At 40.9% G+C, this 27,793-nt stretch overlaps 1 protein-coding gene across 1 annotated transcript in view; it reads right to left on the bottom strand.

Annotated features, from left to right (window-relative positions):
- Positions 1 to 27,390, bottom strand: part of SP3 (Sp3 transcription factor) — a 35,751-nt gene extending 8,361 nt beyond the window's left edge. Inside the window, exons 1-5 of the mRNA XM_054174367.1 lie at positions 26,782 to 27,390; positions 26,333 to 26,457; positions 26,042 to 26,155; positions 14,171 to 15,533; positions 2,138 to 2,330 (exon numbers count right to left, since the gene is read on the bottom strand). Of these exons, the coding sequence (XP_054030342.1) occupies positions 2,138 to 2,330; positions 14,171 to 15,533; positions 26,042 to 26,155; positions 26,333 to 26,457; positions 26,782 to 26,788 (1,802 nt within the window). The 5' untranslated portion in view covers positions 26,789 to 27,390. The remainder of the gene's footprint in view (positions 1 to 2,137; positions 2,331 to 14,170; positions 15,534 to 26,041; positions 26,156 to 26,332; positions 26,458 to 26,781) is intronic.
- Positions 27,391 to 27,793: the final 403 nt, after the last annotated feature.

The raw sequence follows: 27,793 nt of genomic DNA, 5'->3' as shown, positions 1-27,793 counted from the left end.
ATCATTCATCCTATCCACTGATTGGCACTGGGGTCATATGAAAAAGATTAGCATGCAGTCATGTAATTATAAATCAAATTATAACACATATGCACAAGGGATTAAAGTTTCTCAGGGTATCTTAACTTCAGTATTTGCCAATTTCCAAGTTTTCAATTTTGCAACCCTTGAGGAACTGTGAACACTACCTGAAGCAAATATCCTGTTAGAAACTCCACAAGACATCAGCAGAGTTGAAAGAAATCAAACCTCAGGATTACAGCACTAGAGACACACAAGTAACTCTAGCAGCTATGAAATATGACCATCATGTGTCAGAAGAAGAGGGAAACCTCCAAGTGGGCTCACTCCTTTTTGCTAGATTCTGAAGGAATTCTACTTTCTGGTGGAAAGTTGCTCTAGCAACTCTAAGCACTTTCACTCTTTTTGTTTCCTCACTGTTGTCTCCTTCATTATCCTTTTTCTATTCCAGTTCAAATGCTTCTCACATCCCAATTTCCTGTCCTACTTTTCCTACTTTGTACATTTGATGTGTCCAGTCTTTCCTCTACAGTGGATTTCAAATTCTCACCTATCTAAACTCTATTCTACCTCTTATCTCAACTCCTTCCCAAAGTCCCATATCTGCATTACAGCCTTCTCCAGAATTCACCAAAACTATCCCCTCAGATTTTCTCAGAAACATTCTGTCTTGGCCACTGACTTTAAAATACAGTGTTACAGCAGCTCGCTCAGGAGGAAGAGAACTTTAAAGATGTCTCTAAATTAAAGCCACTGTATTTTGGAATAGAGCACAAAGAAGATGAACCATGTGAAATCTCTGTTTCCTAGAATATGGGCAGTGCAAATCAGATTTTCAGAGTTTTCTCCCAGACTGAAGCAAATCTCAACTCATGGTATACTTTGGGCAATACTCCATGGCAGGTTCAGGGTTCACTGAGAACCTAAAAACATCTGTGCCAGGTTTCAGTGAACTACAGGAGCTTAACAACCAACTGTAGGAATTTAACAAGAGGAAGTGGATGGACAAAGATGCTGCATAACCTTAACTGCAAATATTATCATTAGCTTTATTTGTGACATGAACATATCAAAGTAGTTTTGCTTTAAACATTTAATACTTACTCAGTACAGCTACCCAAGATACTACCTCTGTGTTTGCACAGAGGGTCTAGGGTATACAGCAAAATAACACAAGACTTGACAACAGACATATTCAGTCAGTATTATTAGAACTCTTAGAGCCATAGGACACTGACAGGTTATTTAAAGAGAACTCAGTAATTTACATTAATAAAGACTTCAGTTTTAGAGAAGAATCTGTTACCAAAATGGACAAATTTGCATGTACTGGAAAGAAGCTCCTGCACAATTATATCAAGCACAAATACAATTAAGTATTTTCACTTGTAAAAGGCAGCCTATTATCACCACTTCCCCTCTCATATATAAAACCAAGATGTTTAAATTAAGTGTAGAACAGAATAAAATCTTTACAACAACAGAAAGCTGAAATACATTTTCATGGGATGTTAATAATAAAAGATGGCTTTCTATGCAGCCCTGAAGTTTTGTAAGAATTGGAACTTAGTACCTCTTTGCTAGCCACTAACTTTGAAAACAGTTCAAAATTTGGTATTTAGAGTTATTATACAAACCTTGTTTTTCTTAATAAGAAAACTAGGATAATTGTATTTTTATAACATTCTAAAGAAATCAATTTCTTTTCCCAAACTGTGGGGGGAAAAAATGCTCAATCAGTGAGGAAATGCAGGAACACAGGATTTAATTAAGTTCTTGACATATGATAGGGAGCCAGCCATAGATGTGCATACTCCAAAATACTTGTTTTCTATTATTTAGGGCAATATTCTATCCCACTCATTTGTACTAAGTAGCATCTACCTGCAGATTTTTCCTAATTAATCTCAATGAAGTAACAGAGAGGATGGCATAATCTGCCCATCCATCTGCAAACCCAGAAATAAAGGTGTCAGTACTTTATTGCATAAGCTCCTTTGCCTACTCCTCTAGTTTTCTCTCACCACCAAAAACTGCTGCAAGTAAGGCTCCTTTGCCCCTCACTTGTTACTGTTTTCATCATCATATGCATTACATGACACTGAACATTACATACCTTCCACCACCTTCTTTGCAGTTGGGACATGTGCATGCTACTCGTCGCAGTCTCTTTCCCTCTTGATGTGGTTGGTCCCCTTCCTCGTCTACCACTTGTACTCTCAAATGTGTTAGATCATTGGTATTCAGTGTAGAATCACCACTGAGCTGCCACTCTTCCGGATCAGGCTCCTCTTCTTTAATCCTAATATCTGAGGAAAAGAACAAACTCAGATCCATATGTAGTCCATTAAATAGAGAGACGAAAACCATAATGATCAAAACTCTTTACTGCTGAGAGCCCTATGTCAGTCAAAAGTCAACATCCTTTACTGCATATTGACATTGTTTCTGTCCCCTTCTAACCTGTATTAAAAATTTTATCTTACTATATATTTAAAAGTTGAAGACAAGATATGACGAAGTATTAAAGTTCAAGTTTGAACTGTTCTTGGTAGGAAATGCTGTCACCTCAAGGATACTGCTTGCTGGAAACTTGGGAAAAACAGAGGAACAAGAGGTTGGACACAGGTTGAAAAAAAAGTAAGCAAATGTTTCAAATGATCTAAAATAGTCATGTATGTTTGCATGTGAAAACTCAGCATGACATGACACAGCCTTTGCCAATGGTCGCCAGAAGTTTTCAGTATGCAGCAATACATAAACCCACATGAGAAACCAAATAAAAAGGGTTTGACCTAAGGGAGACCAAGCTATCTAAAGAACATTCTAAAAATCATGCCTTTGCTCCTTGTTCCCCTCCTCATCTCAAACATTTGCCTTTTCCACTATACATGGAGAAGACAACATTTAGGGAAGAAAGTTATTCAGTGTTAAGAGTCATAAGCAACACACAAACCACTTAAGCATATTGGTGAGCTGGTAGTCAGAACAGGTCTTTACAGTTTCATGGATTTATCCTAATATGATGAGCAACTGCAAGCACGTATACCCTCTCCCTGCAGATCATTCACTCAATCTAATCCAAGGGCTTACTGTAGCATTATAGGACACTGTGAAACAGCAACTATTTTAGCAAATGTACATTTTAAGAGGAACGTTTTTCCTCTCAGACACTATTCTGGATTTCCAATGAGCTGAAAGTCTGTATTTAAAAAAGAAAAAAAAGGCAGTTTCCATAAATAATTTTAGAAAGCTGAACCCCAGCCCCTTCTTTGGCTTAGCAGAGTAGTTTAGTTTGGGGTTTTTTCAGTAAAAATTATTAACCACCAGTACAAACTAATAAGGAAGCCATCATTTTTTTCTTTTTTTTTTCTTTTATTGAAGCTTCAAACTAAAAGTTGTGTGTCTTTCTGGATGTATTTGAGAGACTGCTGTCTCTGCAGAACAAACTCAGTCATCACGTACATTTTCATCCTCACTCAAATTCCACTGAAATTCCACTCAAACCCTGAAGCTTTAACTGAGCACTGTGGCCACTCTAAATTCCTTCTGGGAACTAGTGATCAGAAATCATCACAATGAAGATGAAGCTGCACAGACTGCATGATAAAACACAAGAAAAAAACCATGCTGGTCAGATCAGAAACAGCATCTCTGTCCCAGCAGAGATCAGGAAAGAAATTAATGGTAAGACATGTAAAGAGAAGCAGTTATCTGGACTACCTTCCAAATCATCTCCAGCATTCATCTGTTTAGAGACAAAGGATGGAGTTACACACAAAAATATGTTTGGTGCTAATAAAGTCTTATTCCAGTCTTTCCAAACACCACAGTTTGCCTTCCTTTTAATTGCACATGTAAAATCATTTGTGGGACTGTGCTGCAAAGTACAACACTGATATAACTAAAGTTAAAATAATTCTCTATGAAACCACTGCATTAGGAAAAGGATTACAGGTCAGAAACAGGGAAGTCTAGAACAGTTACCTGGTTTAGCTGTAAAAGCCAATGCAAAAGTTCACATGAGTATGACAGGTGCTGAACTGTGAGAATCCAGGAGCTAGCATGCTCACTTTTTCTGACTCTACACATGTGGTAACATCCAGCAGAACTACTGTGGTAAGCCTGTCCGAACACCTGCACTGAGCTTCACTTCTGCCCTAAGTTCACATCAGCAGACAGGAACATAGTAAGTTTCTCTCATGTGAAGACCCAGAAAACCTCTGTGGTGACTTCTTGTCCTCTGCAACAGCCACCAAATTATCACTAACTCCATTACTGAGACTCACCTATGAATAACTTCTATATACATGCAATATATAAAATTCATTTTACATAAGGAAATATTGAAACACTACACAAGATAAAAACAATTTATGGAATTGATCTTTCAAATGGGATACTATTAAATATACTAATACATTCACTTACAGAGACTTCAGAAAAAGGCAAAAGCCTGATTTCCTCATGCAACAGGGTACTTAATAGGAATTTAAATATAGCAAAGTGGCAAGGCTGCCAGGCAGGACAATTCAAGCCTCCAAGCAGCTCTTTAGGACTGGGTGTTATGCGCCATACTCAAAACTTTTCTATCAAGCATTCCATAAAATGTACATTATATAAATTCTGTTTTTATTCAAAGTATGAATTAAAATCATGCTAACAAAATAAAGCACTGTATTAAGGAAGATAATTTAATTATTATTTAACTAACATTAGACACTGGCATATGGTGAGTTTGTAAAGTCAGCGGCTGAATCCGGTTAGTACCTCAGACCCATATCTCAAGAGATAGCTATGTGTCCTAGCAAAGATGAATGGATTAAATTAGGGTATGGATCTGTGCTTCCGAGACCTAACTCCACTATTGACATGGAACATTCCATATAGCATATTTTTCCTGTTATACTGACACCCCAAAGTCACACTCTAATAACAAAGATACACCTCACAATAGACATGTCCAGTGTCTATCACTGTGCACCAGTATCCAGGGCTTTGTATCTTTATCTCCAGCAACGTTTGTCCACTCAGCAAACTTTCATCATGATTTCCTTCCACTTTTTTCATCAGTAGATCTCTACTCCCAGTTCATCCCAATCACCACCATTACTGCAACAATAAAAAGGCTCATACTAGTTTTATAACTGTGGAAGCAATAAATGAGAAAACTATTTGGACAGCACAAGAGGGATGCTGGAGTAAATAACAATTTGCATAGACATACAACAGTTTAGAGTATTATTTTTAAAAATGCAAACCTGAAATGGAGTCAAAGTAGTACTGTGTGTGTAATCTTGTGCTGTGTTTCCTGGTTATCTTGGTAAGGTAGAAAGTGTAGCTATTGCTTTAGGTATTCCTCAGAAGGACCATCTTCTACTCCAGGCACACAGAAAAGTATAATGTAAACTGGTCATTTACAGACATGACTTTTTAATACTTAGGTAGATTACAGTTTAAGTAAAGCAAAATCAAAATAAATATGTTTATCTGGCCTCTCCAGGATGTAGTACAGAGTGGACTGTATCAAATCCTGTCGTGAATTTGATTGCCTTATCAAGGTCCTCAGAACCAATAAGTTTGTTGTCCTCCAAGCAGGTTTTATGTTACTGCAATTGATGAGGGAAAATTCCATCACTATTTGGGGGGGAAACAGGGGCTACCACCGTAATTTAAATTAACAGGAAGAAAACAAAGGAGTAAAAGGGACAAACCATGGAGAAGAGCAAAAGGTAAGAGTCTTCTCATATGCAATGGAACTGGAGATTATGCAAATTCATATAGACAGCAATGACTCCACATTTCTCTGTTCCTTTGGATGTGCTCTGTTCTAATCCAGTCTCAGCTGACAGAGTACTACATTTTACACATACTCCACAAAACACTGGCGTTAGGAAAAATAATTACATAATCCCTAAAGCCATGAAAAGCTGATGCAAACACTGGTAAATTAGAAGCAACTTTTGTTTTCTACCAGTTAAACACAGACTAAATTAAGGTTCCATTTTCTTTACTACGATTTTATTTCCACGCTTTCAAATTTCTATATACCATTACTTCTTAATTAAGTTCAAAACCTATTACTAGGTAAGTATGAAAGGGAAATTCAGAGAAAGGCACTGTTTCAAATTGCCTACAGATGCTGAAAACCATTTATTCTGTTCAAGTTCTTTTTGGTATCTAGTGAATCAGATTTGTTTTAGGTTTTGATTTCCTCTAAAGGATAGAAACTGGGATCTTGGTGTACAATTTTGTTCCAAAGATAGTATTTCATAGTCAAAAAAAGTCCAAAGCTGGTTACAATATGGAGCACATTTAAATGTATTTGGCAAATAAAAACTAGTAACTGAAGCACTTCAGAGAATAGCTAAACTGACAGGATGAAATTATGCAGATGTAAATGCAGCTTACATACTCTTGAGCAGATTTCAACTACAATCTAGTGTGCTGCTCACTGACACAGCCAGGTCATTTATCTACTTCACCATGTATCAGCTGAATGCATCAATTAAGCTTTGTGTTCTATCTTGGTCTGTTTCAACTAGGTCTCTATGAAAACGCTGTTTCCTTCATCTGTGGGGAAAGTTACTAGTTTACCCAACGGCCACAGAAACCAGGATAAACCAAGGGAGGAGGATGCAGTGCAAAAACGCTTCATTGGAGGGTCATGCCACTCACTTGCCTCTGAAGAATGTCACATAAAGGCACTGTAACTAAGCATTACCTGCAACAGTCTTGAAACTGCAGGATCCAGTTTAGTTGCTTTTCGTAGATGCTGAAAGCCACCCTGCCTTTTAACTCAGCTAAGCTTTACAAGTTCCTCATCTGAAAAGATGAAGTACAGTGCTTCAGCTGAAAAGAGATTTGTAGCACCACTGCACATACATTCACACCAATTTCCTCACAGCATCACAAATTGACTGCAGTTACATTGTCTTGTAATCAGTCATGTCTATTCATTTAGTCTTCCAAATAGATGCCTCCCTTCCCACCCCTCCCAAGAAAACAGATTTGAATTCCCATCTCCTTTCCATCTTCTCTTGTAAATTTTATTTTCCTTCTCTTTCTACATTGCAATCCCCATTCCCCCAGTATCTTAACTACTCTTGCCTGAATGCAAGTAAGCTTTGACAAAGATGTTGAAATGTCTTGGACACTATCCTTGTCCATTCCCATCTAAATGTAACTCTGCTCATAGCAACCAAAATCATTCTATGACTCTGTGATAAACCAAACTTCCTGAACTAAACGATCTGCATGTTCTCATTGACCTTAAAGGTCTTTCGAACTTAAAATGATCCATTTATTTTAAATTGAACTCTCCCTACCAGCTGACCAGCTCTGCAAGTCTTTCAGAGAGGAATCTCAACAAGTTTAATGATTCCTATATCCCAAAAAACTGTTAAGTGTGAATTTAAGCATATTATGTCATAAATTACAAGGCAACAGCATCATCTTGAAATACCTGTGAAGTCCATCTTCAGAAGACAGACTGACATCTAGTTTCAATAACTCTAGATCAGTTTCTGAGGAATGTAACTGAGGTGTACAAACTGAAGAGCAAGACCTCAGTACTAAATATTTAAGCAGTACCAATAAATTTATTAAAAATAGAGCTAGAGATACTTTTTTCTTTAAAGAAATGCTACATACTGTATTTACAAGTGATCCTATGCATTTCTGGGAGCCAATTCTTTCAAAATTTGAATTGCAAAAATATCTAAGCCAGTGCTACCACAACACATATTATGCATCAAAGAACAGTTACTTACCCTAGAGTAACTGCAGTTCTTTGAGATGTGTTGTCTACAGATTCTCAAGATTTTGGATTCATATGGACAGTAATGCCTGATGCAGCATGCCCTTAATTTTTCCTTTTTTTCCCATAGTTGAAAATATTAGAGGGGATAACTAGAAAGGGGGAAGAAGAGTTAATCATGCTCAATATAGAAGAAATCAGGCACTGCAGAAATAGGCAAGGAAAGCAGGTGAACACAGAATTCTGTGACCAGCAGGGTTAAGTATTCCTACATAAAAGAGTATGAGACTGCTGCTAGGGTCAAACAACAGAATTGTCAGCAGTAATTCACAAGGCAAAACTGTTCAATAAGTATTTTTGTTCTGTATTTCAGTAAAAGCCAAATAATGGTCCTATCACTAGATGAGAATGAAAAGCTTTCCACTGGCAGAAAAGTAATGAAGATGTGAAAACAGCTATTGAAATAAACACTTAATAAATCAACAGATTAGGATAATTTTCATTCAATAATTTTAGGAGAAGGCTGAAGAGCTCTCTGCAATTTTAATGCTGCAAGCCTTTGACCATGTGAATGCTCCAGTGGATTAGAAAAAAAAGATACAACTGTATTAGTAGTGAAAAAGGGTAAACAAAGACTCAAAGAGGTAGGGAAAGAACCAATATCAGTCTAAAATGGGATTATGGGAACAATTAGATTCAGAAATACCTTTTTTTGGTATATCAATCATGACACTGTTGTTTATGGAATACATTTGAGAGTTCTGAACAGCAAGTGACTCAGGATATAGTAAAGCACATTGATTAATGAAGTACGGAACATACATGGAATACATGGATTTAAAACTGGCATGATGTCTAAATGTAGATTGAGAAGTATCATTTCTGCATGATAAATAATGAAGACATGTCACTGACAATGTCTACTTTCCACCTTTTCTCTTAAAAATTTGTAACTTCTGAAAAAGTCTTCCACAGGCAGTGGAACTCATCTACAATACAGCCTTATCTTCAAGGGGGCAATCACAACCAGGATCCTGGTAAGCATCCATAGCATTATGGAAAGACTGCCATTGTCCCTGATAGAAACTTCTGATGTATTTTATGATCCAGATGCACTGACAAGTTAGCTTGAGAGAGCAGAACCAAAGTATGTGATTCTGCCAGGAGGTTCAAAAAGCAAGAAAACTGCACAGAACCTGAAACAATAGACCTAAAGTGCTGAGACTGCAAAAAAGACTTAAGAGGAGTTGCCAGGCCTTCTTTGTAAGTTGAAGCAGTACTAGAAATAAAATCCCTTGCCTTTCTCACTTCATGGATACTTGCCATACATCCCCACAGGTGTAAGAGTTCTCCTTTTGCTTCAGGAGTACCTTGTAAAAGGGGTATTTGAAAAATGAAAAAGGACTTAATACCTGAAATTGGGTAATACATACTTTTGTGAACATCCAGATGGTATCTGAGCCTAAGGTAACTCAGGCTAACCTCCCTAAGCTTGAGAATCAAAGTTGCATCACAAAACAGAATATTCACTTAAGAGTAACAAGTATACAACAAAGTTTGAACTCCTCAGCATGGGCTGTAGGAAAATTAGATTGAGTTGTTTAGAAAAAGTGCAGAAAAGCACATGAAATAGAGAGGGAGAATGAGACAAATCAAGTTTTTCAAGAATCTGAAGAGAATTCTATTCCACAGTAGTAGATACTGCATTTTTTTTAAAAATCCAATCAAACTTGAAGTTATGCAAACTTTCTTACATTCAAAGTGACATAAATTACTACATGCTGATGTAAGAAAGATGGTGAAGCTCATACAAGCACTTAAATTTTACAACATGCAAACTAAATGCCTCAAGTGTAAATAGCCCAAAATAGAAGTTATTTACTTAACATTATTGCTTCCATTTACTCCACGCATTTCATAAAACTTTTCAATAATCAGATTCAATTTCATGATAACACCATGCCTTTCTCTCAAAAGGTTGGCATGGGCAGGCCTTAGAAGGAAAAACTGGGTAACTGAGAGTAAAAACAGGAACTTAGAGGAAAAAAATTGTGTAATACTGAAAACCACTCAAAAATTTTTACAAAGTTCTGGATGCCAGAATAAAGCTATGCGTTAAGTAGCATTCTGCACTGCTTCACCAGCAGCATTAAAACAATGAAGCAATCATCCCTGCAATTAAAACTGTAAACACTCCCATTTTCAGTTTTGTTTGTTTAGATTGTTTTACCTAACAGATGTTAAACCAGAGCTTCACAAGATACCAGCAGATCAAAGTTAAGCTGTCACTTTCACAACTATTTACTGTGAAAACTGTCAGCCAATTTTTTGGCCAAATTTAGCTAAATTACTTCAGCATGATATAGAGTTCAGGGTCTGGGAAGAACGGAATGAAGCCCCCACCACAAATAGCCAGCCATTCCCATTCTCTATCAATTGGTGTAAGCTGATCAACAGGCATGACTGTAAGCTTCAATAGCAGCAGGCAGATAAGTCCACTAAGTAGCTGTGTATACTGCTGTTAGAGAAGGAGCTGGGAAGAAACATGCAGAAATGAGGACCTCAGCATTGCAACGGCACTTTGAGTCAACACTTGAACAGAATCCCTTTGACTTTATTCCAGCTGTAAACCAATCTGGAAAGCTTTTTAAAAAAGAAAAATTAATTGATCTTTCAGCTATGTGTGTCTGGGTTGATAAGCAGCAAACTTCCTTCTCCACTTAGTACTACTTTCTTTCAGGTCACTTGCTAGTTTCTTCAGATGCTATTGGAATATCCAAAAGAATTAGGAAAAGAAAAAAGAAAAAGTATCCAGCATTTTATGAAAAGTTAAGCAACCTAGATAAGACCTGGTAGAATTTCCCTTATCTAAGGAAATAATCCAAAATATGATTTAGTACATTAATAAATTAGCCAAGACACTATTAAAATCAGGTTTTGATTAACACTGTTAAGTCTCCTTTGTCTGGACAACAGCTTTAGGGGAGGGAAAAAAAAAATCAGTAATTAAAAATTTCTTTCAAATTAACAAAAATTTACAGGACAAAACCATGAAAAACAAGTTGGCACATTTCAGTACCCTGTATTTTTCCAAAAAGGAATGCTACTTTATATGAAATGTTTGAAGAAGAAATCAATAAACATAATAAGAATAAACACCTTTCTTAAGCAGGTGTTCTGCTAAAGAGCAAGGTGAATTATGTGCCTAACAGCTCTCTTTGTTACACACAATGCAGTATTTTATTACAAAGTGCCACAAAAGCAGTACACTACCAGACAGCTTTCTCATGTTTAACTTCCTCTTAAGACCAGATGACTGATGCCAGAACACAGGTGACAAAGACATCTCTTTGCCAGTGTTTAACAGACAGATACTATTTAGTATAGATTTCTGGCTTGAAAAGCAATGCTGAAGAAAGTTTCAGCTATGACCAGCCGACACCCTTCCCTTCTTCCACTGCGAAGCAATGCTAAGCACAATGAGGAGGAACGTGAGCTCTAATAAATACTCTAAGATAAAACAAGCTCACCCAAGACTTTTTAGAACAAATTCAGTGCTATGAAGGTCTCTGCATATGTATGCCTCAAACCATACATTTTGGTAGGAGCAGAATCACTGGACATTTTTCCAAAGAAAACTGTACATTTACTGGACAAAGCTATTAGCTCTGTATTAGAGTTGTGATTTTCCATTATATAAACCAAATGTGAGACCGAGGTAAAGACATTGTCTCCTGTCACACATTGATGGGAACAGTAGAGGTGTCCTCTATTGCTTACCCAGGAAGCAAGGCTTGGAAGAACACCTCTCAGCACAATGGGCTGTAGCTACCAAATTCTAAAACCTAACCCAGAGTTTTCACAGCTACACCGCTCACAGAACATTATTTGCACTTCAGATAATTACCAACCATCTCTGACCCAAGACTAGCAACATGGGTTTTTTATTTTTGCCACAAGTAGAAAAGTTTTACTAAATGAAAACAGAAAATACAGCCCAGCTGTATTTATGAAAGGAAGTGTGTCATCCAGGCTAGGGGAAAAAAATACAAGGAAACCCTTCTTATTTTGCTTCAAAGTTTGCTGGTAATCTGCAGAAAAGGGGAATCAGGTAGCCTCTTACTCTTTAGCTTTAACCTCTGTCATGCTGCTGTTCCTTCCACAGACCTTCCTCTTTCAGTTTAAAACTAAACTGGGTTTCCTCATTTACACATCACAAGAGCAGTAATTTTTTATTGCAAATCTTTTCTACATTAATTTCATTACCTGTTTTAATTGCATATCTATTCTTTGACTGGAAGAAAGGGTACTATACCATCTTCTAAGGAGTTAAGAAGGGCAGGAACATCATTGAAAAAGTATTATCTCAGAGACCTTTGATACAGACAACATACCAGATGCATATGGAAAAGGTGATGAAGGTCAATCTAGATGATTCAGTCTGATTCCATTAGTTAGAGCAGTGTCACATTGATCATCACTTTGGAAAAGTGAGTTTCTGGTAACATATAGGAGGGACCAATTAAATTCTCCCCAAATTTAGGGGATGTCAGTTTTAGTACCTTTCAGTCCATTTACTATTCTCAGACAAGTAGGGAAAATGTCACTATAAATCTCCACTTGATCTTTAATATAACCAGGTGTTTATGCCTATTCACTTCAGGCAATAGTTTCTGCTATTCCTCCCCTGCTTCTGACCATTTAATCACATTTCATATATCCCATTTACTGTCTTCTTTTCCATGAAGAATTCCTCACAGGAAATTATGCTTAAGGAATGCTTGGTGGAACTCCCTTACATTTTATTATGAACCACCATTAGAACACTCTCACGGACTGTCAACAAAAAACCTGGTTACATACAGCAGGCAACTTCTTTTTCATCCATTTTTTCTTTCGGCTTCTCTCTCCTTTTCCATCTTTCAAGTTTCTGCTGTTACTCCAAAAGCTGTTACATTAGCTACATGAACCTATATCAAATATAAATCGCAGAAATACTAAGTTCTCATCCTCCTTGTATTTCGTATTGGCCACAGAGCCCTTTCTCCAAGAGTTAGATTCTGACAAGCGAGTTTAGCTGTATTAACATACAAGATACATGCTTTTTGTTACTGATATCTATACTTCATGTCCTCATAGGTAACAAGGAATCATGGAAACAAACCAAGACTCTGTGGTCACTGGAAATAGAAAATTTAAAAGCTGAGATTATACAGCAGAGCAAATGCTCTGTTGCTGTTGCCTAAAAACCAAGGAAGAGCTTATCTAGATTGGAACTTTGCCTTGGGAAGTCCACAATACAGAAGTCACTTCCAATGAAAATGAACTAAAAAATTATGCATAAAATACAAAACAAGTATGTTTTATTTAAACACTTATGCTTTGTTATCTTAATAAACCAGAGCCTTGGATCACATGATTATGGTAACCCACCAATTTCCATACTACCCTGTGCACATTTCCCTCCCAGATTACCTCTACTGCTCACTCTGCTCCTCATCACTAGCCTGGGCACAGCCCCTCAATGATGAGATTAAATGACTTTTGATACAGCAAAATGTCTTGAACGCCAGTCATCTCTTTCTTTAAGGTAGCTATGCCCTGAAATTTAGAATACATTGTATCAAGTTTACCAAAAATAAGCAGGCACGTTTATTTTTTTTCACATTAAGAAACACCTGTTTTAAGAAAACAGCCTTTCTTCTCTGCTTACAGAGACAAAACACACTGAGAAGTTTATCATTCACAATTTCACATTCTGAAACATAACGCAAATACTACTACAGGAAATTCACATACATTCTTAAGCACAGCCTCAATTTTGGTATTTACATGTTTGTTTTACTTCTGCTTGCACAGGTTTTGTACATCACAGTTACACTGATATTAAATCAGTAGGAAATGAATTGAACAAAAAAGAAGATGAGTAACAGCACCTCTGGGGGTCTGTAAATTTTTTTTGGGGGGGGGGGAATCTATCAACAAATACATTTGGACTTTCTATGAAAACAGTATCTATTCAGGGCTAGGAAGAATAAGATGTGCTAATGATACTGCTCTCTTAGAGTGGAAGTTGATTTTCCCTTTCTCAATTTAGTAGGCAGATCTTCTGCATGGCAAGACTTACAATCATCAATTAACATTGTATTAGAACTGGTTTTGACTATGACCAATGTGGAGTTCCAGAAGCATATACTAGAAGAAGTAAGGATGGACTATGATCTGCATTAATGGTGTGGCGGTTTCAAATAAAAGCTATCATCACTATGTTTAACCCACTGTATTTTGTAGGCTTCTGCAGGAAGACAACAATGTTACAAGTATCACCATTTAAACCAATCACATGCAATAACAAAAAACAATTTTCTGCAAAAAGAGTGAAATAAATACCTGCAGGACTGCCAGCATTTTCTCCTTGATGCAGCTGAATACCAGCAGAATCTATAGAGTTTACTGTAACTGTCTGTAGATTTGGCAACTGAGCAGTGCTTAGACTAACTGGAGTTGACGTCAACGCCCCACCTGCTGCAACTTGACCAAGCGTGAGAGTCTGCACAGGAGTTAGAGTTATTTGTTGACCAGGTGCATTCTGAATTTGCAAGTTCTGCAAGTTCTGAACTCCTTGAACTTGAAATGTCTGCCAGGTTATCTGCCCAGAAGGGGTCACTGTTTGTGCCTGAATTAAAAAAGTCCCAGGATTCAGCTGCAGTTGAAGATTTTGAAGAGCCTGTTGAGATATACTTTGACTTGCTTGCACACCATGGATTGTCTGTTGCGCAATACCTTGTACAATCTGGCCTTGGCTGGTTGGCTGCTGAGATTCTTGAAGCTGTATGTGTTGTACAATTGGCTGTGCTGTTGAGACCTGAATATTCTGAGCCTGTGTGTCATCAGAAACTGATGTCTGGATGTAATTTCCCTGAAGATCAGAACTATGAACTTGACCACTAGTTGTGGTCAAGTTGTTTGCATTTTGTTCCAATATACTCGAACTGTCTATGGTAACAGGCAATTGTGACGAAGATGACGTTGGCACAAATAAGTCATTATCAGTGGCGGTTTCTGTAATTTCAGGAGAAACTTGTTCACCAGTCCTTTCAGAAGTATCTGAACTATCCATGGCCTGTCCAGTATTTATCAAGTGCCCATCAGCATTAATGCCTGCTGTCATGGTTTGTGAACCACTACCAAGTCCCAGAGAATCTAGATCAACACTATTGATGGGTACAAAAGTAATATTTCCTGGCAGTCCAAGTGGGACATTAGCAACCACTTGTGCTTGGCCAGGGAAAGATGAACCACCAATTGCAACTCCCTGAACCTGAACTTGACCAGACTGTGACAAGATATTTTGAATATTAGTTGAAGGTGTTCCAGAGGCAATGATGGTTTGATTAGAGCCAGGAATGATCTGAATTTGCCCAGTTTCTTGATTTATACTGCTATTATCAGAAGAGGCTGCAAAGCCAAGTTGAACCTGCTGACCATCCGCTGTCTGGATCTGGGGTATTACTTGATATTGTACATTAGACACTGTACCATTCGACGAATCTGATCCCGGTGCAACGGAAAAGATTTGCTGATTTTGCAAATTCTGAATAGGAAGGACGTACTGCCCACTTGAAGTTACTGTGGCAGCACCTGGAATCTGTACTATATTACCAGCTTCATCCTTTATAGTGGCAGGAGCTGCAGACAAGACCTCCCATCTATTTGGAGTTCCTGCTAATTGCACAGAAGCCAAATCCCCCGTCTGAATAAAGAGAAAAAAGAAAAGACAAGATTTAAAAAAGGGTCATACAGACTATATGCTACAACAGTCATGCAGTTCAGCACTAGAGAAAACTCCAAGTAGTGTAGCCCGTATGAACAACAACTATATTTAGCACTATGAAATACAGATTTTGTAAGTGAGCTAATGCCTAAGTCAGGATAACCAACCGGTAGGTAATGAGCTGCATGTTGCTTGCAAGCAGGTCAACTGCAGCTCCTGCACCATGGCTATGTCAGGTGACCAGCACAAAGTTATTCTGGTAGGGGGGCTGTCCAAATCCCTGGCTGTGGGAAGAACAGAGCTGGTAGGGGCTGTTGGAGCTGTCATCATCAGGTTACCCTGTGACCCAGCTACAATCTTTACCTAGCTTAGTACCTAGCTTCCAGAAGCAGAGGAATTGCCATGAAGCCAGGATGGCCTGGAGCTCCACTGTGCTATATACGGTACAGATGTGCACATTGTGACTCCCAGTAGTACAGTGTTAAGAGGTGACCAATATGCTACAGTTGGAAAGATTGAATAGCCTCAGTTTAAATTGCACATAATACAAAGTCCTAGCTTTTATTTGTACGCTTGCCTGAGCTACTGTTTCCCTATGGAAGAAAGCCTCTAAATTAAGGCCTTTCAGACTGAAATCTCTATTGGATTAGTCATACATATATGTTAGAGGGGAAAAAAAAAATCATATCTTCATTAAGTTGGAACAATAGAAAAGGTCAGTGTTTCAGAACAGATCCCTGGATTGTTACAGATTAAGGGAAGCCAAGGACTGATGTCTTTGTTTCTTACTCAGTAAAGAAAAGGCAAACTGCCTTTCTTACCTTTCTTTACCGAAGCAATCTTTTTCAGAATGGAGTATTAAGAATTAGATTTAACATCCTGGCATTGTAAATAACCACCAGTCTAAAAAGGATGTAGTTAAGCTTCTCCTTATCTGTTTTACAGCACTACAGTAAACCACTGGACTAACTTAATTTTTTGGCAGTAAGTAGCTTGACTTACAACTTCTTCAGCTCTGTGAAATATTTTTTTTCTTCTTGGCAGAATCTTCAGGACATAGAAAGAAAAGCACTCATTTGTCCTCCTGCCTGATCCTGTGGTCACTCTTGGTAGGGAAGTTACTGGAGCATATCATAGCTTCCTTATCATGCTGCACTCTGAATTCCTTTAAAATAAACCCTGGATAAGCAAAATACAGCACACAGCTTATCCTTTTCTAACATGGCACTGAGACTTAGCCAGCCTAAATTAATCATCGGCTATGCATTCAAGTGGATTTAGTCCACGGTGTAGGCTGGGACTTTGCTAGTTTCACTTTTGTATTCTATTCTGAGCTGCGAGGCTACACGAATAAGAAAAATACTCTGAGTACTTACTGAATAAAACAGAATGCTAGCCTTCTTTTGTCTTCAGGTAGTTTATTAGTAACACAAGTTTATTAGAACAAAACAAGTTTGTTAGAACAAAATTAATTTCATGACCATGATGCTTCATGGATCAGAAAGAGAAAACAAGCTATCATAATCCCATTTTATTATTCTCCTCTTCAGTGATTAGCCCTTCATTTAAAGAAAATTCTTCATTCCTTTAGTCTTTCAATCTTATAATTTATGAGACTAGAAAAAAAAGCAATATTCCATACCACACTGTCTCACCTAGAAAAAGGCAAAAATTTCCACTTTCCTCTCCTACTGCATAAGCTTTATATTCTTGTGTTTAGTATCGTTTACTGGCTGTTGAAATGGTGCCAAGAAAGTTTACTACTATTCAATTCACTGGTATATAAATACTTACTAACTGAAGTATCAACATATCCGTAAGACTCACAGGTAAGCATCAGTCAAAAATACCAAAAGCAAAAATGTGTTTGTTACATATTTGATGTGTGTCATTACAAAATAAATGAGTAACAGAATGTGCTGATACCATGTTAGAACAGGAGAAAAAGAAAAAGCAATGGGAACTATTACAAGTTGAAAAGTTCTCACTGATTTAAGACCATGTACAAGCAAATGTTGAATGTTTAGGCTGTAACTGGACAGACCTAATACACAATAGTATGTCTATGTCTACTCATAACATACACGTATCCTCCACAGAAATAGTTCAAAGGGAATTCGCTTCCTTCATGGTATGGAAATGATCCATACTATTCTTCTCACCAAACATATGTTGATTTCCATGGGGATTCAATGGTCTTTGCCCTTTTCATGTTGGCCACACATCTCTCCCATCTCTCCTCATCTTTTCATGGTCTAGTGAAATCTTCCCTCAAATTCTTTTCTGTAAGGGTTTTAGCTCAAGAGCACCATTGTTTTAGTAGATGCATATGTCAGTCCATGGAGAAGTTCAGGGCAGCCATGCACATGGATATGAAGACATTGCTACACATGGCACATGAAATGCCTGTTATTCACATGTCGCTCTTACAGCTGGCTATATCAGACATTACCAGATGAATCATGAGGAGGGTGGGGCAAGAGAGGGTGAGGTTTTCAAGAAGCTACCTAGCAGCTATCAAAATTACTAGCATTAAAGTATGAAAAACCCTTTATAGTAAAGAGTACTTGAGGGTGATCTCTAACCTCAACTGGCCATCAACCTGTCATAACAAACCTGACTCTTAGACCCTTTCTCAATGTCTACTGAGAAATTATGACATTTCTTAGACTACTAAAAAGAGTAGTAACTTTCCATTGTGTCCTCAAGCAATTAAGCATTGTTGCAGTAACTCTACCACTGATCCATCAGCAGCAACCTCGACTTGATTATTAATCTTTACAGCACAGTACTAACAGATCAGTTTGTCAGGCATCCATGAAAAGTACCTAGAGGGTAGAGATAAAGCAACAGTTCTTTTCCTTATCAACTGATATTCAGACAGCAGCTACTTAAAAGCTGCTCCTTTAAGAGACAGATGAACAGCCGTAATCCAAAGGCTCTGTGTCAAGAGGAAGGGACAAAGTTCTGAGGAAAGTTTAGCATTAGTACTACTCAGCCATGAAGGAGAGAATAGGAAGCAATGTGAAGTTCACTGGAAAAAGCCTCAGAGAACAAGAGACAGGAAAAGTGCAAAGAGTAGTTGGCACAAGGTATGGGAAAAATTAAAATCAAATTTTATGTCCACATAAAGAAAGGTCTAGTACCACTGAAGAGTGGAAGCAACAACTGACATTCAGCCTTTTGATTCTTTAACAAGCTTTGTATATTTCCAGGGCATAAAATAAAGAGATCTCTCTGAGCAGAAATTCTCATCCATGAAGAATGAGGGGTCATAATAAATAAAAATCTAGCACTTGTCTTGTTCAATTTGTTTGGAGAAAATTAAAGAAATATTAAGTAAAAAAAAACCCAAACCAACCACATACAGACGATAAAATACCTTTAAAAAGTAATGTAAACCTTGTTGAGGGATAAGACTTGGATTGAAAAAAACAAAACATTCATTACCAAAGTAAAACTGGAAAGGGGAGAAACATCCCTCTAAGAACTGGTATATGTTATCTGTACCTGTATTTCAGCAAGTCAAATGTGATCAACTGGACACTAATGCCACTAACCATGAGTATTTTATCACTAAAGAACTGCCAAATAGATTATCTGTGCCAGTCTGTTGTAGACTGCTTTTTGCTGCACTTTACAGAAAGTCACTTTTGCTGCATTTAGTCCTGGAGCAGAAGCATCAGCAAAACGAGCAGAGGTAGACAGATAATGAGTCATGAGCTCCTAAACATTTAAACTCACATACCTAATGAAGAAGATTGGCCACTGCCTCAACCAAATTGCTGTTTTATGAAAGAGTTAAGGCTCTAATGGATGCGTTTAATACCATATGTTTACCAAGCTACAATAAACTACCTGTGCATTCTTAGGTCATTACAAATAAAAGATAAAATGCATTTACTTCAACTCTTTCATTAAGGTATGACCTAATACATTCTATCTTGTACTTGCCTTAGGTTAAAAACACATTCAACATCAGTCACTGTGGTTCAACTGACACAAAGTTGCTTCTTAGGACAAATCACTTCTGTTGCACGTTTCAAGCAAGGAAGGCACTCAATTCAGAGAAATACAAACGCCCAAATCAAAAGTTTAGAGAATCAAAGAATGTTTCAGAGGAAAAGAATTATCTAGGGCTGCTTAAAATGTTATTGTAAAAGACAATTTCAATCTGGTAAAATGTAACTAAAATTTCATTTACAGAACATCTACATCTTTTTGCCTGAGACGAATTAGACCCAAAACTTGAACAGTTTGGTTTTAATCAGTAAAAGTTCAGAATCTAGATTAAGACAGTACAGCATCCCTGACATAAGCGGAAACACGAAAACGTCAGTATTAAGGAATGAGACATGTATATTAATCTCTATATAACTGTATGCCAAACTAGAATTTTGCATCGGTGTTTGTGTGAGAGGGTTCCTTATCCTCATGTCTTTAACTTTGGTGCTGAACACTCTACCAAGTCAGCAAGAAGGGCAAGAAGAGGACCTGGGGCCAGTCAGCCTCAACCTGATGTTTGGGAAGGCAATGGAGAAACTAACCTTGGGAGGGAAAGGGGAAAAAAAAAAAAGGGGGGGTAGGGGGGGACCTAGGGGGAGAAGAAAAAAGAATGTGATCAGAAGTAAACAGCCTAGATTTAGGAAGGAAAAATTATGCTTATTTAACCTCTGGTGATGAGATATTGGCTTGGTAAATGGGGTTAGGTAGGGGATATTATTTATCACTATTTTAGTCAGGCTTTTGACTCTGTCCTCCATAACTTAAGAAAAAGCTTTTTCTTACTATTCTATTAAATCTTATATTTCTTAATAATGCTTAAGTACCAGAGAGAGAACTTTCTGGTTTATGCTGGTTTTAAATACAGAAATGTATTTTCTTGCTTTCTCTAAAACTGTAAAGCACCTGTAAAAGAATTTCTGCACTGGGTTCTGATAGAATAGAATAGAGTAAACCAGGTAGGAAGAGACCTTCCAGATCATCACGTCCAACCTATCATCCAACACCATCTAATCAACTAAACCATGCAACCAAGCACCCTATCAAGTCTCTTCCTAAACATCTCCAGGGACGGTGACTCCACCACCTCCATGGACAGCCCATTCCAATGGCCAATCACTCTCTTTGTGTAGAATTTCTTCCTAACCTCCAGCCTCAACCTCCCCTGGCACAGCTTGAGACTGTGTCCTCTTGTTCTGGTGCTGGCTGCCTGGGAGAAGAGACCAGCCCCTGCCTGCCTACAACCTCCCTTTAGGTAGCTGTAGAGAGCAATAAGGTCTCCCCTGAGCCTCCTCTTCTCCAGGCTAAGCAACCCCAGCTCCCTCAGCCTCTCCTCATAGGGCTTGTGTTCCTAACTCCTCACCAACTTTGTTGCCCTTCTCTGAACACGGTCCAGCAAGTCAACATCCTCCCTAAACTGAGGGGCCCAGAACTGGACACAGTACTCGAGGTGCGGCCTAACCAGTGCAGTGTACAGAGGCAGAATGACCTCCCTGCTCCTGCTGGCCACACTGTTCCTGATGCAGGCCAGGATGCCATTGGCCCTCTTGGCTGCCTGGGCACACTGCAGGCTTATGTTCAGCCTACCATCAACCAGCACCCCCAGGTCCCTCTCTGCCTGGCTGCTCTCCAGCCACTCTGCCCCCAGCCTGGAGCACTGCATGGGGTTGCTGTGGCCACTGTGCAGAACCTGGCACTTGGATGTGTTAAATCTCATGCTGTTGGAGTCTACCCATCTGTCCAGAGGTCCTTCTGCAAAGCCCCTCTACCCTCCAGGAGATCACTGATCTGCACTAGGAAGATGTAATTGGAATTCCAAATGCAAAAAAGCATTTTAAAAGGTGAGCTTCTGGACAGCAGCAGAGGAAATATACTATTAGGTACTTCATCCTACCTGAAATCTCTCATTTTGCCAAAATGTGGCTGGACACATTCTGGTGGATCTGCTCATGTCCAGGAACTTAACATCAGGAAGCTGTGTTATCACCCATAAAGGGAAAAAATGGGTGTCAGACTAACTTTAAGCTTCCTCAAAACCATCATATAGACCAGAGAACTGAGAAGTATAGATAACTCTGACACATGACATTCATTCACATTTGTGCTCCTTTATCCTATTAGCACTATTACTATTTCCACCTAACCTAAGATAAAGATAGTTGCATCTCAGATGGCTGAAGTAATGTTCTGAGGCATAAACAAACTGGAATTCCAGATTTTCATTAGGTTTTGTGAAGCATTAATACCTAATTGTAAAGCTCAAGATATGCCAATGCAGGCCTTACAACACTCCAAACTTTACTTGTAAATGATAGAAATGCTTTGTCTTAAGAAGAAAAACGATACCCATCCTCCCCATACTGCTAATTATTAACCTCTCCAAATATTTTCCACATATGTTTGGTAAGCAGCAACACAAATAAATCATTCCCTCTTTTTTTTTAATCCTTTTTCTTTCTTTTTTCTTTTTTTTCCCCTTCCTTTCTCTTGCCCTGTCTTTTTTAAGTCTAAAGAATCGGTGCAGTCTGCGGTGCACTAGATGCAACTACATACCACAATTGGGGCAGTCATCTCTGACAGCTCCCATTCTTTGGCAGCTGTCAGAGCCAACAGTTTTCTCAGCCACCCTGCCATTTTTCTCAATTCACCTGCCTTCCAGTCCTCCTACCCCACACTCCCATCAGTCTTGCACTGTATCCCAGTCATGCCCAGCACAACCATAAGAACAGCCCTTCAGAGCATGATAGTTCAAGAGTGTCTGTAGCCTTGCATTGCTATGAAGTAAGACAACATGAACATCTGGTAATCATCTCAACTTCATAGCTTTTTGAATAATCATCTGATCACATGATAACCACACAGCTGACCATCAAGACATTGTTGGACCTAAATGTTAGAATCTGTTTCTTCTTTTGTTTTCTCTACTTTGCAAGGCTCTGCCACATTCTGTTTTGCTTCTCCTTTTCACTTAATGTTAAAATCTTTGCATATGTTGAAACTGGGAAGAAATGAGAGTATTTACAACCAAATTTAAAAGAATCCTAAATATGGAAGTTTATCATTGACTAATAATTCTACTTTAAACAGTGAAAAAGTCTGAAACTTCTCAGACTTTAAAATCCCAAGAGAGGAAAATACATCCAGAGATGTCATTCTAGGTCAGGCAGTAGTGCATACCATCCCAGCAAGGCTTTCACACACATCGGTAGGCAGCGATATTCAAGGCAGTTTCTGTGGCTAGTGTTTGAACCTACCATGGATGCAGTAGTATGGCAACCAAGGAAAAACCACAAACAAGGCAAGCCACAAACTCAAGGACACCTACCCTACAACTAAACACTAGCAGGCAGAACACAAAGCACTGGTATCAGATGATCATAGACAGAATAAATCATGGGGTCAGAACCTAAGCTGACAAACTGCAGTCTCCATTGACACACAAAAATGAGATCAGCAGTAATGACTGCTAGCAACTTGTCATCCAAAAGTAAATATAACTCTAACCAGAATCCTGGGCCAAGCAGAAAACTTTGTGGACTATAGACAGCCTGTTCAGTTCATTGACAGGATGGAAAGAAGAGGGTGGAGTTTAATTCTGTCATCCTGCTTTCCACAGAAAGCATTTGCCACTTTCTTCAGTCTATTTCTACACTAATCCTTTCAGTGGCATAAAAGTAGCATCCACTCAAACAACAGACTTGGATTCAGACACCAACATAGAATCTCAGAATAATTTCAGATACAAAGGACCTCTGAAGGTCATTTGCTCCAACCCCTGGGCTCAATGCAGGACCAAATAGATCGCAGCAAACACAATAACATTTGCTCATGCTCTTTTCCAAATCCCAGACATGCAATATTCCATGCTCCTTTGGGAGTTTGGTTGTTGCTACTGCTTTTAAATCATACTACTGGTCTCTTGGGGAGCAGCTGCAGCATACTATTTCAGCCAGGAAAGCAGCATGCAGTCTGGCTGGCCTTGTATGCTGGCTCCAGCCTTGCCAATTCCTACCAAGCAAATGTGAGTAAACCATTAACAACCTAACCCACGAAACACAGCACAACTAACCTGATACATGCAAGCTCTTCAAACACTTCTAAAGAAAAACTCCTAGTTTAACTTCTACTATCCATTTATATGTCTTGAGAGTTCTACGGACATTCAGCAGTCAGAACTGCATTCTGAATACAGAAGACAGGGGCAAAGGGCTGCCTCCCCATTGCTACATTAGACACCATTACCCATGCACTGGTATCATACCAATTCATCTATGCTCCTGGGAAAGCAATCAGCATAACAAACATGAGGAAGACAACATATCTATGTCCATGTATATAGATTTCATTTTCCATATGAGTTATGAGGTGCCTACAATTCAAGCCTTTTAAGCTCCTCCCTCCTTCTTCTACCCGCCAATAAGCTACACTCAGGAGACCAGAAAAAAAAGTCTTTATTGTAATAAAATCCCTTTCATGCATTCTGTTTTTCACATGGAATACATTTCAGGGACTTTACTCCCTCCCCTATCTTTATTAAGGTCATCTTAATTAACTCGAGTGTCTAGTTTGGCTGCTGTAGGTATCTCCTCCAATTTATTTTTAGTTTCCACCCAAAATATTCTGAATCATTCAAGCACTGTGTTGTAGGAGTATAAAATTACCAGAATGCTATAACCTAACTCACAGCAGTATGTAGGAGGCGCATATCTGCATATATGAAAAATAGTGAGTTTATATGCATATTTAGTTTTAACTAAGACTTTGGCTTCTCTTGAATTGCTTGTACCTTGCCCTGAAAAGGCCCTTACACATAAACACAACAACAGATTAATTTAACAGGAATAAAGAAGTATTATTTCAAAATTGTTTTGTCTATTGTGAAATACCAGGAACCACCTGCCCTGTACCCAGACTCTAGTACCCCACCAGGCCTTGCACTGCTCATGCAAAGCAGTCAATCCACCCTCAAGAGGCACAACTCCAGCTTTAAAATAAGATAAATCTTCAGGTGGATATAGGAAAACAAGGTATCATTTAAGTATCATTTATTTTTCAATAGGTATGTTGATGAAAGTGACAGCTCCAACATTCTACTTTCCCGAACTGTATGTACCTAGTATTACGAAACAAATCTTAGAGGGATCAGACACTTAACATCTAGAAAAGATTTTTTTAAAGCACACTACTTAAGAAAATAAACAGGTTCAGGGGGTCAGAATCTTAATGCATTTTCAAGCTCTGTCATTAGTTTAAAACCTGCTGCTTGACCTCGGAAACCTATTTTACTTCAGCTTCCCTTTATGTAAAGTAAGCTGAAATATAGAGATGTATTTTGAAGTTTAGCACTTGAGTATTTAGTAAATTTCACATTATCATTAACATTTTGATATTTCTTAAAAGCCTGCCAAAGCCATTGCACAATGCTTTGTGGGTTTTCTTCCTATTTACAGGATCCTAAAAACATACAAGGCTGTTGTGTACAGCAAGTTTTTTAAAAAATAGAGTTCCTTAAAATCAAAGAAAGGGTTTTTTGCTTGGTTTAAAACTTGTTCTGTAAAAAGACAAAGCCAAAAAAATTTGAGAGCTTTTATAAGCCATTCCCCAAGGACTAAGGCCAAAAAGACTTCATCATACTATTTTTAAATATATTTTGAAACTCCCTTTTAATATAGTAGTATTTTTAGACAACAATTATTTAGAAATGCACCATCTCTTTTAACTTTATGGGTGAATATCAACAAGGTAAGTTTAGCTACGCCAATTAAAAACATGAGTTTCCATTAGGCTTTTGTTACAGAGATGTTAAACTGTCTTCAACAAGAATACATTTCTAGTCTGCAAGACCCATCTCATCACACAAGGTTCCAAGGTCACGAAGGCTGCTTTCAGAGCCGACAGTACATTAAAGATAAGGACAGAAATTCGGTTTGGAATGAGGGACTGCATGATAACTGCACCTATAAAAAACAGCGTCGATACAGGAAGCAGCTTTCCACCACCACGTTCACTTCTAAACAGCCATTTTACTTCTAACTACATCTTTCCCTTACAGCCAGCCTTCATTTTGTATTCCTGCCTGGGTGCGCGGTTGCAGGCTGACAGCTCAGGAGAGGATACTGGGGGTGCGCTCAGGTGGAGGTGAGATGCCTCCCAGTCTTGCCGGGTGCCAAGCAAGCCGTTCCGGTGCCAAGGCTGGGGGAGGAAGGTTTCCCGCCTCCCCCCATTTTTGAAAGTAAATGAAGGCGCTGCTCGCAATGGCGGGGGAGGGGGGAACTAGGCTCCCTCCTCCTCCCGGGAGCCCGGCTCCTCCTGGAGAGGCAGGGGAGCCCGGGGACCCCTCTCCTGGCAGGTCGGCCCTGCTATCGTCCCTCCCCCCGGGCGGGCAGTGCCGTGTGTCCCGTCCCTCCCCCCGGGCGGGCGGGCTGGCTGGCTGTGCTGTCTCTCCCCCCGGCAGGCCGTGCGAGAGCGGCGGGGCGGGCACTCACCGCTCCGGCAGAGTGAGAGGCAGCGGCGGCGGCGGCCTCATCCTCCTCCGGCGACGGCGGGCCGATCTTGCTGCAGGTGGCCGCCAGCAGAGCGAGCGGTGACGGCTGAGCGTCCTACCCACAATGGGCGGGTTCAGGGAGAGAAAGTGGGTGGCGGTTAGTGCGGGACAGCGACCGGGCTCCTCACAGACGCGCACACAGGAAGCGGCGGCGGCGGCACCGGCTCCCGCACCCGCTCACAACGTGTCACCCGGGGGAGGGGGGAAAAGGCCCGGTCGGGCCTGCGCTTACCTGGGAGGCGGCCGCCCCAGCGGAGGCCGAGGTGGCGCCGTTGCCGTGCTGGAGATATTCACTGTGGCTGCTGCTGTCCACGTCTAAGGCAGCCATTTCCTCTTGTTTCACGGGCTTCTCGGGAGCTGCGGGCACAGCGGGGAGGGGGAGGGGAGAGTCACTGACGGGAGCGATCACCCCCCTCCCTCTCCCTCCCTCCCTCCCCCCCCCCCCTAACCCCGGCGCTCCCCCCGCCCTCCCGCACGGAGCCCTCCTCCTCCTCCTCCTCCTCCTCCCCGTGCTGCTGCCCCTGCCCCTCTTCTCCCTCCTCCCCCTGCTCCTCCTGCTGCTGCTCTCAGTGCCGCTCTCGCCTCGCTCGCACACGGACGCTCCGAGGCCGGAGCGGGGAAGCGCAGGGCCGGAGCAGGAGCAGGGAGCCCCGCGGGGCAGCTCGGTCGGTGCGTACGTACCGGTCATGGTGTGAGTGCGAGCGGCCGGCTGGCTGGCTGGGCGGGAGGCAAGCAGGCAGGCTGGCTGGCTCGCACACAGGCCCTGTTGGCTGGGGCTAGGCGGCTGCCGCCGGGGACATGCTTATTGTGCTCACGGGCTGAAGCGGCGGCGGCGGCCCGAGCCTACTCCGGGGTTTTTTTTCCTATTTTGATTGACGGTGCGGGAAAGCCGAAAGGTGGGGCTTGCAGCGGGAGAGGGGGCCCGGCCGACACCGCCGCCCGCCTGCTAGCCCGGAACTCCCGCCTACGCTCGTGCGTTCATTGGTTGCGCGGAAGCGCTGCCGCTGCTCGCACTGGCTACCCGGCCTGCCAGTCAGCCGCCAAGGGCGGGGTGGGGGGGGCGCCCCATGCCGAGGCGGCTTCCTGTTTGCCAGGGCTTGTGCGAGGAACAATGAGCGGGACCCGCCGAGAGCCCGCGGCCTGCCCAGGCCCGGGCCTGCGCGGCCCCTGCGCCGCGGGGAGGTGGCTCCACCGCCGTGCTCTCCCGCTGCCGCACTCCGTCGACGCGGCCCGCGAGGCCTGGCGGCTCGCCCGCGTCGCAGGGGTCAGCGCAGAGGCACAGCTGCGCGGCGGAGGCGCTCGCCCCCCCCCGCCATGTCTCCTGCCGCGCAGACGGCGGGGTGTGCGTGTGCCCCGGAGGCGGTGGGCTGGAGCCGAGCTCGTTCGAAATCAACCTGAGGGAGGTGTCACTGGCGGCTGGTGACAGCCACAGCTCCGGACGGCGGCCGAGCTGCGCCCGGCCAGCTGTCACTGATGCGCTTTGTACCCGCTCGCGCTAAGATGTCGGCGCGCTGGCCCCAAGGGAGCCGGCTCGCCTGGGCAGGCCCTGCCTGGCGGCAGCCTTACACCACCCCGGGGTGCTGGAGCCCATGGGGCAGGCCGCCCTCTCCTATGAGACCGTGGATCCAGGTCAGCGCCGGCCTCTGGACGGCGGTGGTGCGGCCCCAGGAGCCACACCTCAATGGCCGACTCC

This window comes from Dryobates pubescens, chromosome 2 (genome assembly GCF_014839835.1).
Source record: "Dryobates pubescens isolate bDryPub1 chromosome 2, bDryPub1.pri, whole genome shotgun sequence".
NCBI classification, from domain to species: Eukaryota; Metazoa; Chordata; class Aves; order Piciformes; family Picidae; genus Dryobates; species Dryobates pubescens.
The sequence above is the reverse complement of the archived record's forward strand: the minus strand, read 5'-3'. Positions and strand labels throughout refer to the sequence as shown.